General features: G+C 40.9%; 1 protein-coding gene across 2 annotated transcripts in view; it reads right to left on the minus strand.

The window, feature by feature from the left end:
* The window catches only part of GHRHR (growth hormone releasing hormone receptor), a 20,247-nt gene extending 6,433 nt beyond the window's left edge, over nt 1-13,814 (minus strand). For both annotated transcript variants that reach the window (XM_008643153.2, XM_017746733.1), the window contains exons 1-9: nt 13,665-13,814; nt 9,938-10,043; nt 9,266-9,373; nt 7,974-8,074; nt 5,304-5,401; nt 3,763-3,895; nt 2,723-2,876; nt 1,457-1,517; nt 1,282-1,351 (exon numbers count right to left, since the gene is read on the minus strand). In XM_008643153.2, coding sequence (XP_008641375.1) covers nt 1,282-1,351; nt 1,457-1,517; nt 2,723-2,876; nt 3,763-3,895; nt 5,304-5,401; nt 7,974-8,074; nt 9,266-9,373; nt 9,938-10,043; nt 13,665-13,721 — 888 coding nt within the window. In that variant the 5' untranslated portion in view covers nt 13,722-13,814. The remainder of the gene's footprint in view (nt 1-1,281; nt 1,352-1,456; nt 1,518-2,722; nt 2,877-3,762; nt 3,896-5,303; nt 5,402-7,973; nt 8,075-9,265; nt 9,374-9,937; nt 10,044-13,664) is intronic.
* Between the last annotated feature and the right edge of the window lie 691 nt (nt 13,815-14,505).

Consider the following 14,505-nt stretch of genomic DNA (forward strand, 5'->3'; position numbering starts at 1 on the left):
CATCAATAGCTTGTGGGACTCTCTTTTACCTTTTGTAGCTCATATCAGTCGGATTCTCCTTAGAGATTAATATTGTATTAAATTCTGACTGATCTGCTGATCTCTCTAGACATTATTAGTGGAATTTATCTGCCTAAATACCTCTACAATGAGGTATTTCTGTCAGAGCTGATCACCCTGTTCTGCCTTTGCAGTCAGTGGAGAACCAGCCAGGACGGTCAATAGACCCTCAGGTGGGGTTGGGGATGGATCACCTCATCCCAAGGTAGACATTTATTTTAAATCAGATGAATCACTTGCCAAAAGTGCCCACTTCCCTTTGTTGGCTCTGAAGGAGCCTCTGAGGAGCATTAGCTCAGCTCCAAAGTAGTTAAGGTCAATCCCAACTTGGAAATCCAATCTTCTACAATTGCAATTTGGCACAGCTTTATCCGGAGTCTGTGAGGCTGCTCAGTTTTCCACAATCAGAGGGATTCTTCCTGTGAATTTTTTTGTGTCTGTACACACCAGCTCTTCCTTAGGTGAGCCTGAACATTTAATTTTGCCTAAGAATGTCCTCATTTTACCAAAAAGTCCAACATCATTCTATCCATTAGTGATGCTCTGTGTACATGCCAGCAGAAGAAATAACGGAGATAGAAGGAAATGAAATATTTTATTGAAACACAGCAAGCTCTGACCAGAAGTCAGCCTGAGATTCTTCACTCATGCTGTTTGTGTGTATCTTTAAGATCCCTTCCAACCCAAAGCATTCTGTGATTCCATATCCCTCACCTGCATGCATCTGTCCTCCAGTTAAATTAAGGTTTTAATAGCTGGCCTTAAGGTCATCCATTAACTCACTTTCTCAAACACTGCTTGGGTTTAATGACTTGTGGGAGTAATCAACGATGATAATCATTTAAAGCCCATCAGTTTATTCAATAAATGCCAGACTCAAGAGCTGTTATCACTGTTATCAGCTCTGAACAGAAACCTATTGCCCTTGGAAGTTTTGTATCAAAAATGTATGGCTTATTCTGAGCTTATGCTAAAATTTTGTTTTCAAATATTTTAAGGAGGGTTTAGTCCACTCACTTGCTATTTATTTCACCTAAACTGACAATTCTGTGAAAGTTTCAATGTTTGAAAGACAAACTTTTCAGTTTGCATTGGACACAGGCAGTCAACAGTAGAAATTCAGCATTCCTCTTCCTACAACTCAGCAAATGGCAACCCAACTTTAACTCAAAAGTCCTTTTTTTTCTTCTAATTAGTATTAGCAAACTCAGAAGTACCTACCCCCACAGAAATTATAATTGGTCCTTTGATTAGCCACCAGTAGGGAGAGCCTTGATTAATATCCCAGCATCTGTGGACATGACAGTAAGATTAGAAAAAGGCATGTATGTAATGACTGCAATCAATTAAAAGTATTACCCAAGAATATAGAACAATGTAGGAAACTATGACTTACGCTGTGTCTTCAAAGTAGAATTTTGCTAATATCCAAATAAGGGTGAAAAGTGTTGGAAAACCTGTCAGACATTTAAACAAAAGATAGAATTAATCCAAGCCTTGTCCACTGAAACTCTGCTGCAATGACACTCATTTTTGAGAGCTGGAATTATCCTTTGGGGTCAGTTCCTATAACAGGAATTGTTTTACATTCAGTCTCTAAAACACCAAAAGTGATTCAGTTTGCCAAGGCGTCAGGTCTACCTTAACCTTGGGTGACAACAGGCATGGATTTCCCTCCCTCAACCAACCAGAAAATTCCTCTAAGTGCATTCACCTGCCACAGAGGAGTTCTCTGCTTTTTCCTTTACACAGCAACACTCTGTGGGCACCCACTTGGTTGCAGATTTCTAAGTCTGAACAATTCCATTTATTCCAGACAAGAACAAAATCAGGAGGAAGATGCTGCTGTTTCACTGCCTGTCCTGTTATTTAGTGGACAAAGCTTCTTTATTCATACAATAAAAAAGATGGGCTGTAGAAATACTAGGACTACAAAAACCCCTGCTTAGGAAAAAAAAATTCCTTTTCCCAGACTGTGTAACTAAACAGGAGCAAGGCAGATTGTGCTCTGGTGTTTGTGATAACTCCTTAGAGGAAGCTGTGTTTTCAGTGGGGTGAAGAAGGTTAAGACGGGATCTCTCCCTGTGCATTCTTAAATGTGCATCATTTTCCACCCCTTTCAGAGGGGCTTTATTGCCATGAAAAACTTGATTGCTTTCTGTTAGTATGCACATAAAATAAAATGGAAGCAATTCCCAGGTTAGGTACTTCAGTTAGATCAGCTGGGTTCCACATGTAGTGTTTTCAATGGGAATGGATCATGGAATCGTAGAATCATGGAACCATAGACTCATGGAATCATGGAATCATAGAGTCATAGAGTCATACAATGGCCTGGGTTGGAAGGCACCTTAAAGATCACCTGGTTCCAACCCATAGGGACACCTTCCACTGTCCCAAGTTGCTCAGATCCCCATCCAACCTGGCCTTGAACACTTCCAGGGATGGGAAGTCCACAGCCTCCCTGGGCAACCTCACCACCCCCACAGTAAGGAATTTCTTCCATGTCCCATCACTCCATGCCTTGGGAAAAGTCCCTCTCCAGCTATCTTGAACCCCTAGAAGTAGCTCTGTGGTGTCTGTGAAGCCTTATCTTCTCCAGGCTGAACAGCCTTGTTTAACATCTTGCCTTTTACTAATGTCCTGTGAAATCCGTACCTACCCCAGCCAAAGAGAACCAGCCACCAAAAATATCTTCTTCCATGAGAAAGGGATGAGAGCAGCAGGCAGTTTAGGTAAAGAGCCTCCACCAGCAGCCACATGAAATTGGTCATCATGAAATAGTGGCAGAAAACCACAGAGATCTTGCATTCAGTCTAGAGAACAGGAAAGTTGTAGTTTAGGGATTGCCTGGGGATACATCTGATTTGACCATGGAGTAGACATCTGTAATTGTAGCTGAGTTCTACCAAGAGCAAGATCTCACTATTAACTGATGTTTAAACTGAGAGCTTCAAATGTAAAATGGATTTCTGAATAATAAAGCTTTAATCATCATAACACTTTGGAATCTCCACTGCCTTTTGCTTTTTATCTTGTATTAGAAATGTACCTTGGGCTCCCAAGCGTGTGTGATTTCTCTCACAAATGCACTGCCTTGAGTGTACCTTCAGTGCCAATTGCTCCTTGGGCAAAGGTTCAAGGAGCCATTTTTGTCCTTATGCTCAGCTCTAGAATTTTGTGTGGCTGTGAGAAATGCAGAAGAACCACCCCCTAAACCTCTGTTTGAAAATCATTGCCACGCTGCCAAGATCTGGGGCTGGATTAAAGTTAAGTTGATTGCCTGGTACCTTGAGAGCTTTGTGGTTTACAGATCAGAGCTTCCAGCCAGAACATGGAATCCAACATTTCCAGAAGAATAAGCTTTAAAAGTTGTTCTTTGATGTACTCAAAGATCTTCAGTTTTAGGCTTCAGGTTATAGAAACATAAGAGTGTAATGACACTACTTTGTTGCTATGTGAAAATCTAAATTTCATTTAGAGTACTGCAACATCACAAATTGATGTTTTAAGAATATAGGAGGGCATAAAGTACACATTCATGGAAGTAAAATATACTGAATAAAAGAATTATATAATTTTCATTGCCAGGTTAGAAGGACAAAAAGCAATAAGTAGTAAAAAAGAGGCATGAATAGTGAAACCATCTATAAATGGCACATAAAAACATCAACCACAATATCCTGCTTTTCATGTGCTTACTGTAGAAAAGCTGCAATGATCAATGCCTTCCTCCTGGAAAAGGACAGCATCCTTAATGAAAATGGCAATAGCCTTTAAGATAAATGTAAAAAAGAGCTGCACATGGATATAATTCCTGGGACAGCGAAGCCTCCTGGAAGAAAAGAAGAGAAGTCCCTCTGAGGTAATTAACTGAACTGTGCTGGCAGTAATTAAAATAAGCAATAAGCCCTTGTTTCATCTCTGGTACTTCCAGACACATTTAGGAAGAACACTTTGATTCACTGAGCTCTTTCAGAGAGAGACAGAAAACTTCCTCACGTGAAGCCATTCAGCCACAATCTACATCTTAATCTCTCTCCTTGTTATCCACAATTTTAGGGGTTTTTCCTTACTTTGCCAAAGTTACTTTGATGAATTAAGTGAAAGCACAAAAGAGCTTGAAAACAATTTGGCACATCTACTTTAAATTCAATTTACACATCTACCTTAAATTCCCCGTTAACTAAGATTAAATTTCGGCTGCTATTAAATACAGATTTTTGAGGGCGTTATAGAGCTTCAACTTCATTTTCACTTAAAGTTCCACTAAAAGCTGGGTTCCATCCAGACCCAGTAATCTGAGGGTCACCTAATCTGAAAGTTTACCTAGAGTGTGCAGAATTTTATTGCTGACCTCAAATGCCAACCCCATTGTTAACTATGACTTTTTCCTCCCTATTGCTACTTGTCCTTATGTCCATTGTTTCTTTCTTTCCCCTCATTTGGGCTGGTTTGTTTTCCTGAGGTCAGAGTGGATGTCAATAAACATATCTGGTGGCTTCCAGACATGAACTAGGAACCAGCAGAGGTCAAGAAACTTTCCCTAGAGAACCCTGATTCTCACAGCATAATAATAAAGGAAACGTCTGCTTTTTTTTTTTTTTTTTCTCTCAGAAATACCAGAAATAAACAAAGATTAATAAAATAAATCCCACAAGGCATGGCAGCAAACATTAAATCTACGTTAAATGGTAAAATACTTTAAATACTCTAGATTGGACCTGAAAATACCTAATTGATGGATAACTCAGTAAGAGAGAATTCTAACTAAATGTGACCACATTCTGAGACTAACTTTAAAACGTGTCTTTAGTGGTAAATTTTTCAATAGTCATCTATGCAATGTCATAGGAACATTGATTCAGAATCAAGTCCTTTGTGTATATTTTTATTAACAAATTCTCTGAAGCCATAACAGGCAGGCCCACGCACTTTATGAAAAAAATCTTAATTCCAGCCTAAAGCAATTAAATTTTTCCATTGGTTCTTCAGGATCAAAGTGAGTTGCTGAGTTTTGTCAACTGACAGCCATGATTCATTTCCCAGATCTGAATCCTTTTATTCCTGACTCTCTCTGATCACCTGTAATTTCCAGCTTCAGTTTCATATTATTAAACCAACATGGCTGGAATTTTTTATTGTTATTCACCTGAATTTCTATTTGTATTATTTTGTTACGTCTAATGCTGTCTTCTGCAGTCTGAGAAATTAAAAGAATTGAGATTAGAGGACACCTTTACCTGAATGCAATAAGAACTGTCACAGCAATGGTGAGGGAGGTGATGGACACGCTGTATCCCACGGTGTAGATGATCTTTATAGTAGAAAAGTAGGATTTCTATAAAAGAAGAGAATGATTTGTCACACAAGTTGCTGTTAAATGATAGCTTTTTTACTGATTCTGTCAGTTTTGCTTTGGTTGGTTCTTCCATTCTGTTGACATCCCTGACTGCCTTTTTTTCCCCTCTTCAAATCCCACAGTAAAATTCACCTTAAATCCTCATTACGTTTCTTTTGTGAAGTTCCATTCCACAGTTGTGTGGATACAGCCCTGTCTGGTGCTGAGACACATACTGATCAGGGTGGCTGGAAGCTCATTCATTAAAGCATAAAAACCAACACCAGTCCTTCATAAAGGCATTGTTAAAAATCTTATGCAATTTTTATAAATGCTGTATGTTCTACCACGTTTTCTCCCCAGCAGTAGCAGGACAATTCTGCTGGCAGCATGATGAACACAGAATTCTGTCAGCCTTTCTCTATTTTTCTCCACTTTCTTTACTTCCAATTTTGCTGTCTATTCTTCCTTTCATTTTTATTGTGTTGAGTTGTGTTGTTTTTTTCTGGGGTTGTTTTTTCCTCTGTTTCTCTGGCTGTCAAACTCAACTGTTGCTCAGTTGGAATGTCAGTCAAAATCCATTTCTATTTAAGTGGCTCCTCTGTCACACACAATCCCTGAGTGAGGATAAGTTGACTTCAACTCTCACAGATGAAAGTAGAAAACAGAATGAATAAGCTCCAGGCTGCAAATCGAATTCCAGTCTTACATGGTCTGTCTCTTGGGTCCTGTTTCAATGTTTTTACAACCCAAAATCCACACAGCTGTGCAGTGCGTTCCTGCAGTTCACTTGGGGAAGGGGAGATGCTCGCTTTTAGCCTTAAGCAGAACTTTAGGCATTATAAGACTGACACTGAGAAGAGTTTATTTAATTTATCTAGGTGCTTAAAAATTAGCTGTCAAGATATGAGTCTGCAGTAGAACAAGAAGAACCTGGCCACAGGACTGATTGGCTTAATTGTTAGTACAATCCTGTTTCTTCTCATTCTTTTTCTTTTATAGTTAATAAAGGAAAACACTCTTAGAAGACAATTCAAGTCTTTGGAAAATGAGACCTTACTGGTTTCTGGGACCAACAAAAAGGATCACTACACCTGCCTTAGCAAGAGCAGGTTATGGAATCATAAATCCCTGACTGGTTGGGGTTGGAAGAAACCTTAAATATCATCTATTTCCCACCCCTGGATTTGTAGAGTGAATCCTTTGGTGCTGAGCACCCTGCATCCATGTGTCCAGATTCCTGACTATCCATAGCCTAATTCCATGGGCCGAACTTTCTTTTCTGGTCAGAGCACAGTAAGTGCACCTTGAATTTGCCTTCCAGTTTAGATTTATCCCTAAGAAGCCAGATGATCCTTTCTGAGAGCATCTCTCAGTGTGAATGCAGTAAGTGGGGATAGCCAAGAGATATCCCTGGAAAGCTCCCACCTGACCAAAGCACTAATACAGATCCATGGTGCAGTGATTAGCTCCAACATTCACGGTATTTTTTTGAGATCATTGAAGTTAAATGGGGTGGAAACCAGGCACAATGGGGTTTTTCGTGTAGTGGATGAACTGTGAGCTGTATATGATTACCCAAATCCCTGACTGTGCACAATTCCAGCCAGAGCTCACAGAAGTACCTCAGAGCTCCAAAGCTTGCCAGGAAGCCTGGATGCACCACTCCGTGAGAAACATCAAAGCTGGGCTAGGCTGACCATAGCTGGCAACAAACCAGACGTGTAAAACATGGAAAATAATCAACTCTTTAAGTGGCTTACCCTACAACTGAGGAGTTTCCTCTAGGTAAAATAATAGAATCATCACAGAATGTGTTGGAAGTGACCTTAAAGAACATCCAGGCCCACCCCCTGCCATGGGCAGGGACATCTTCCACTATCCCAGGTTGCTCCAAGACCCATCCAGCCCCCTCCAACTTCCTGGCATGGGGCAGGCACAGCTTCTCTGGGAAACCTGTGCAATATATCCCCATGGTGATATGAACCATGTTCTTACCCTTATTAATTAGTGATCAACCACTATATTGCCCCTGTGCATGTAACCTCGATATATCACCAACACTGAAAATCTGGCTGAAGAAATACGTCAAAGTCTAATCTGCATTACAGAGATTACAAAGATTTTTGGGACTTTTTTTTCATTCTTGAATTAGATACTTCATGCAGGATGAGACAGCCAAGACCCCTCTTGTCCTCAGATATTGCTGAATTTGGAACAGAGGTCTGATAACAGCACATTTGCTCTATTGATGCTGTGAGAGTACAAATTCATCTTGCTGACTGATATTACTGGAATGTCTTAATACACATTTTATGAACATTTTGTGATACATGTCTGTCTGTTATACCCATGTATTTGTAGTTGGCTTTACTATTGTTACACCTGAATAATAAAACATTCTTAGTTATTTTCCAAAATAGGTGGCCAGAGTAAAAAAATGAGTTATATTCCATACTTAGAAAGAAATTTCAGTGTCTTCTGAGTTTCCCTCTGCAGTGACCCTCAGGAACAGAAAGGAATCCTATGACATCAGCACACCACTCACATATATTTATGTAATTAAACTTACTTCTTCAAGAGGAATTTCATCTTCTACAGGACAGGCCACATGGTAGGGAGGGAATGGGTCAGACCAGCCTTTTTTTGTGCAGTTTCTTTTTACCATCCCAGCTGAAACAGAAGTATTTCATTTTCTCAATGAAGAACCAGATAATATGGAAAATAAAAACCAGGAGAAGACCTCTGGCTGGTACAAGGTTGTACCAGGAGGAGAGGATCATTAGAATCTCCAAGAGTTGGTAGCACAATTTTTCTATGTACATTCAGGTCATCAGATATAAAACTTGGTATTTTATTTATAGACAAGCAAGGGGAAGAAGGGAGACAGGGCTGGAGGGTGGAAGGACAAGGGAAAGAATTTTATCAAGCACATTGGAGAAGATTGGGAAGCACTGCTCCATAAATTTCTGCTCTGCACAACACTCTCATTCTTCTCCTCACTTCTCACTCTTGCTCTTCACAACGCTTCTCATTCCCACCTCCCCTGGGGCTTACTCTTCCCTAGCAGATCAGAAGTTGGGATAAGCAGCCCCTTCCATGAGGATAGCACACTTCCAAAACAAAGATTTATGAGTCAGATGAAGGATAATTCTGAGAATCCCAGGGCAGGAAATGAATGTGCACAGATGAAAGGGATTTTCCTTATCCCTCGTTTATAACTAGCATGTGTTGGGCGAGGCAGAGGTTGGGCTTTGCAGTTTCTTTTTCTTGTGGAACTGCCAAATCCAGGTCTTTCCTGGAAGGTGGTTTGCTCCTTGTGGGCTCACAGTTTGTTCCTGGCCATGCTCACCCAGAGAGGAAGCAGGCACAAAGGCATTAGTTTGCAGTTTTGCAACACATGGGCTGCTCCAAGGCCTGAATTCTGCTTTGTATCTCCAGCCTTGGTCTTAAAGAGCAATCACGTTGTTCATTCCTCTGCCTTTCATTTCATCCCACACGAATCACTGCATAAATCTCAAGAAACCCCAACCTTAAGTTCTGACCTAGACAGCCTCCAGATGAGCTTTGTAGGAAAGTCACGCAACAAACTGATCCCAAAGCACATGGAAACCAAAGGAATCGCTCCATTTATTTCAGTATTTTTTTGATCCAGGGCCTCATCAGAGACTATGGAAATCAAATCCAGTTACGAATAATCCTCAAAATATGAGAAGAACTGCGAAAGCCCCTCAGATCCTACTAAAATCCTTGCAGTGCTTTGATCCATCTCATGGGAACATGAAAGGTTCTGTCTTCACCCTCCCTTTTTAGAAATGCTCTGGCCAGAAATGCAACAGGAGTACAACCATGGTAGGACATCACCTGGCTCCTTCATGAAGTGAAAGAGGATGTTTGGACACGGTAAGGCAAGAATCTCTCCAGCATCTGCCTCTGGCCAGCACAGCAATTTGTCCCAAGTTCTCTTGCAACCTCAGACAGAGAGCAAAATATATTTTTAAGCTTGGTTATATTTGAGCAAAATGAAACTCCAAACCTTTTTAAACTTTGACACTCCACCACTTCCATATCTTATAAAAATAGTTTAGCCACAGTTTTTATTCTATTATGCGAAATAAACACCCCCAGAGTGCTTTAGTTAGACCCCTGTGTTAGACTGAGGTGAGTTTTCAGAAATGATGCAGTAAATGAAGAGTGATGCTGGAAGAAAGATCAGATCTCTGTAATTGTTCAGCAGGTACCCTATTTTTAAATATCAACACAGCCTCCCAAACAAGCAAGCATGATGCCAAGGAATTGGACAAGGACACAAGGATTGACTCTGATAAATTGACTGTCCATATTTGAATGTGAAAGACAATGGAAAAAAGAAAAGAATTGGAAGGAATGGGAGTAGATGCAAGAAGAGCGGACGAGACAACAGCATGTGGGACCATAAATAAAACCCTCCTGTGCTTTGCAGCCTGGCTGTGTCCTCACTCTGGTAGTGGGTCCCTTCCCTCTCCCTCTCTTCATCCCTCACACATGGATGGATACCTGGTGACGTTGAATTTCCACGCTCTTGTGGGGCCTCCAGACACTCCGCCTCCTTTTTCTTCAGCTCTACCATCAGATCACATTCTGGGTGGACATTTCCAGCAACCTACAGGGAGAAGAGTTTTGGGGAATTGGTAAGAAGGGGTTGGGTGGGATCTCATCTTAAGTCCAGACTTACTTTTGCAGCTAACAGGGTTGGTTTAAGGACACAAAACTGTGCTTAGGGTTTCCATCCAAAGGCTGCCACTGTCTCTACACAAGCTGGTAGTTACAGCTCTGTACTGGAAGGTTTATAAATTCCTCTGGCTACATTCAAAATAAAAGATCTCTTTGCTAGGGCCTGAGTTTGAGTGCAGGACCCATTTACACCCAACTTTAGCTAGACCCTGTTAAACCTGGGCCCAGAAAAACACACTGCACTTGATCAGGCTCCTTTTCTCAACAGTGAAGGGCTCAGCACTGCAGGAAATGCTGCAGAACCTATGCACAAACAAGTCCCTGCCAACCTCCAAAGAAACATCATCTTGAAATCACAAAAAATTATTGCAAAACTGTCTCCTGAAAGAGCTCTTCACTCCAAAAGGAGTGAATCTGTTCTCTCCCTTCTACCATCTGCCTTTCTTTACACAGGGTGGGAGGCAAAACTCCTTTCTTTGGAAAAAACACTCTGCACCAAAGCATTTGTTGGTTTGGTATGATGGTGTAAAGAAAAAAAGTGACACCCAGGGTTTTAACAGCAGGAAATATTCAGTTGTTTGGTCCTTATTTAGACTTACACAGACACCACAAGAGGATCTGAAGGCATCCAGAGAACTTTGGGCAGCAAAGGACAAAGTCGGCACAGGCTGTTACAGCCAGACTGCTGAGGATGCACCCACTGGGCAGGAGTGCACAGGACTATTTCACATAAAGAAAACAAAATGTGCCTTGTCCTGCCATACACACTGTCCCCAGTCCCAGAAGATCAGTTGTCATCAGAGACACTCTGACTCTGAGCTCTACGTCCTGGCTGCTGGTGCTGGTGTGCTCTGCATGTGTGATTATAGACATAAAAACACGGAGACAAAACAGAAACTAAACCCAGGATGAGACTTGCATGGTGAACAGGTGGCTGGCATATGGCTCAGCTTTCTTCCACCCAGAGAAGATTAATATTCAGGGAGTTTGGAAAATAACTCCCTGGCTTTCAGTTCATTCAGAGGGCAGATTGTATCCATCCCAATAAGCTGGTGCTTCCCCTTCATGTTAATGTCCACGACTCATGTTGGCCTGCAGAGAATTTGAAATGCATATTGACCAAAAATCTGAGGCTCTCAGGCTGCTGAAGAGGGGTGGATTAATTACACAGCATTTGTTTTTCTGAGGTTTGGTCCCTGGTGGTTAAAAATGTCGTATCTCCACATGGATGCCCCGCAAGATCATCTGCTCCCCATTTACTGCACTTTTAGGAGGATGTGGTTTTCCTGCCAAATTTGCAGACAGCAGTGCCATGGATCAGTTTAAGGCAGCAGTGAAAAGCAGGGCTCCTTCACGAGGCTGACTGAAGTTTGGTGTGCGTGAGAGCAGGGTAACAGTGGATGGATGGAGCAGAACACAGACATTGCCCTGCCCGAAGAGGTGAAGATCTGATGTGTGGGATGTCCCAGGGTTGTCATCCAGATCAGTAAAATCAGCAGGTCTAGGGAGCCCCTCAATTCCTCTTCACTAAGAAATGCAATGTCAGGCGGAATTACAGAAAACTGACATCTGTCTTGAAAATCTTTGCTGTCTTGATGCCTCTTTTCATGCCAACATATATTCTTTCCCCCTTGTAGTCACCCCGGACAATAAATGCAGGAAACCTCCCTAACCATGGAGTATGACAGCTATTGAAAGAAGTAGCTTTATTAGTCAGTAGAAAAAATAGTCAAACCATTTACTGAAAATCTCTTTTACAACATTCTCTTGGTTCAGTGAACCGTGCCTGGAAAAACCTCAGAAGGAGGAAATGCACCCATTTGCACTGTTCTAAATTATTTCTCCTGGCAAAAAGCATTGCTAGATTTTGCCTGTCAAAACTCTCTTTGCTCTCTGAAATGTTCATGGCAAGGGCAAAGCTTGTTTGGCTCATCCACCAGTCCAGGAAAGGTTTTTTTTCCTCTTGTTAAGTCTCCAGACTTGTGAGAACACTTTACCACGTGCATCTCAAATAAAAAGATGAGGCCGATCAAGACCTGGTATTTAAATTGTTACCTCTTCCTTCAAGAAGAACTGACCTTAGGAGATGCTGTCACAGTTTATGTGCAAGTCAGAACTAATCACTCACTGCTTGAGCAGACACCGAGTGCCAGATCTGATATGACAGAAACTCAGGTAAAATAAACTAAAAAGATTTATTCCACTCCCATGCTGTGTTTTAGGTATATTTATGCCCCTAAAGCATTTAACTACTTCCAGCAGACCCTCAGTTTAAGGAGATGAGAGTCAGTCTCTTAAGCAATCCAAACCTCTCCAGAAGCTGAGTTCAGCTCTTCCAGGGGAAACATATGATCAAATTACACCAACAACAAAAACAGAGGGCTGGTTTTCCACCATTTTATACTCAAGTAAGGGTTGTTTACCTATCCTCTAATATGCAACACATGTTAGGAAATTTTTATTATACATTAACACATAAACTGGGTTTTGATCAATCCATAATCATATAATAAGCAACCCAACTTTGCAGAAGAAAATTCTGCTTCTCTTGGGTAAATGAGACAGGTTCTTACAGAGACCTTCAGTCATATTTTACCATTAGTACTCAATCTTGATATTCAACTTAGGACCAACCACATTTATCTACTCCTACTACAGGGAAGTGGGTTTGTCACACAGGTGATACAAAGGAATGTGCTGTTTCACATGAGAAAAAAATCTGTTCAGTCATTTCACAGTGGTTTATTTTTCTCAGTCCACAAAAAACCAAGCTGCTGTGCCACCCCTCCTGAAATGTTCCTTCAGAGAAGAGACTTCCAGGAAAGAAGAAAAGATAAAGGATATAGAGGAGGCATCACAAAGGGAAGATGCTGAAAATGTGATTATTCTCAAAAGCAAAGATAATATCCTTCCCCCAGTTTGAACAAGCTTTTCCTGATATCAGTGTGATCCTGGATCTTGGTTTGGCAATCTCTGTCCAAAGTGAAATATCACCAAGACCTCTGGACTTTTTAATGGCTTTGGATCTTTCTAAATCTGGCCTAAGCATCCCTGCTGGTCCCACTCCTCTGTTACCTGCAACATCTCAGCTGTTCACACACCAAATGACATGAATGCTACCACCAAGGCAGATGAAATTGTAGCAAAAAAACCTGCATAACCTGAAATTAAAGAAAACTCTATCAAAACTCAGCTGCTCTGGTGTAACAGTCCTCCTCCAGTTTCTTCTTCTTTGTCACTGTCTTTTAAAGCCCACACAAAATAAGGGTTTCTGCCAATTATGTGTTTCTCTTTACTGAGTGTGTCATAGGAAAGCAGAGAAATAAACTGATATAAAGATCCTACAATGTGGGTCCCTTCTGCTGCTTTTCACACTTTTCATTGCATCTTGCCTTGTTTAACTGGAATCCAAAGCAAATAGAGAGAAAAGAGACTCACAAAAAAAAATTAAAAAAATAAATCTGTATCTGACCATCTGCTCCCACAAGGAAATGAACAATTATTGAAACACAATGAAGTAAAAGCTTTTTTTTTCCATGCAATTACTTACAAGCACTGCCAGACTCAGGGTGTGCAGAGCACAGTGGTATAAAGAACAAGAGTTCATGTTCCAAAGCAAAAGCCAGACTTCACTTCTTCAGCCTCTCTTAGCATCTTTCTCCTGCTTTTTGACTTCTCTGTCTCCTCTCAGGTGCTGATTTGAAGCATTTATATTTTTGCAGAGAAGTGACGTAACAGGGATGTGAAGTGGGTGATAAATATTAACAATTCTCTACGCTGTGTTTAAGCTTTCCAACTTTTTGACTTTGCTCAAAGACTGGACTGGATGAATTGAGTGACTGATGCCAAGATTATGGGAATTCTCTACCCTCCTGGCAAGACTCATTTCTTTCTTTTAAGATAAAATGGTCTTAGGAGGGAAGGACAGCTCTAAATGTTGCTAGTCCCATAGTAAATCAACATGATTGGCATAAGAGAAACCCTTTCCTAACAGTTATTGTCAATTTTTCCTAATGAAACATTTTTCTTAGTGTGGCTCCAGTGTATCTGCATGTTTTTCTGGAGTGTGATGACCACAGTGCTACACTTTAAAATGCAAAACCAAAGCCTACTAACAGGCATGTGAACACAAATTTTGCTGTGTGCATGACTGGCCTTTGATTTGAAGGCAAAATTCACACCGGATCCTTCCCAGTTTGCTTCAGATTTCTGAAGGTTCAGTGTCTAAATGTCAATGAGTCAACCCCTTTAGTCAAAGTATAGAAATACTGTACTCAGCTCATTCATCTCATACTGAGCTTCAAGGCAGGCCAGGTGAATACCACTGCAGAAATACCTATTCTCACTCAGCGTTAAAGGAAAATGTATTTCACTTGCTATCAATTTGTACC

Source organism: Corvus brachyrhynchos, unplaced genomic scaffold, assembly GCF_000691975.1.
Source record: "Corvus brachyrhynchos isolate BGI_N302 unplaced genomic scaffold, ASM69197v1 scaffold18, whole genome shotgun sequence".
NCBI lineage: Eukaryota > Metazoa > Chordata > Aves > Passeriformes > Corvidae > Corvus > Corvus brachyrhynchos.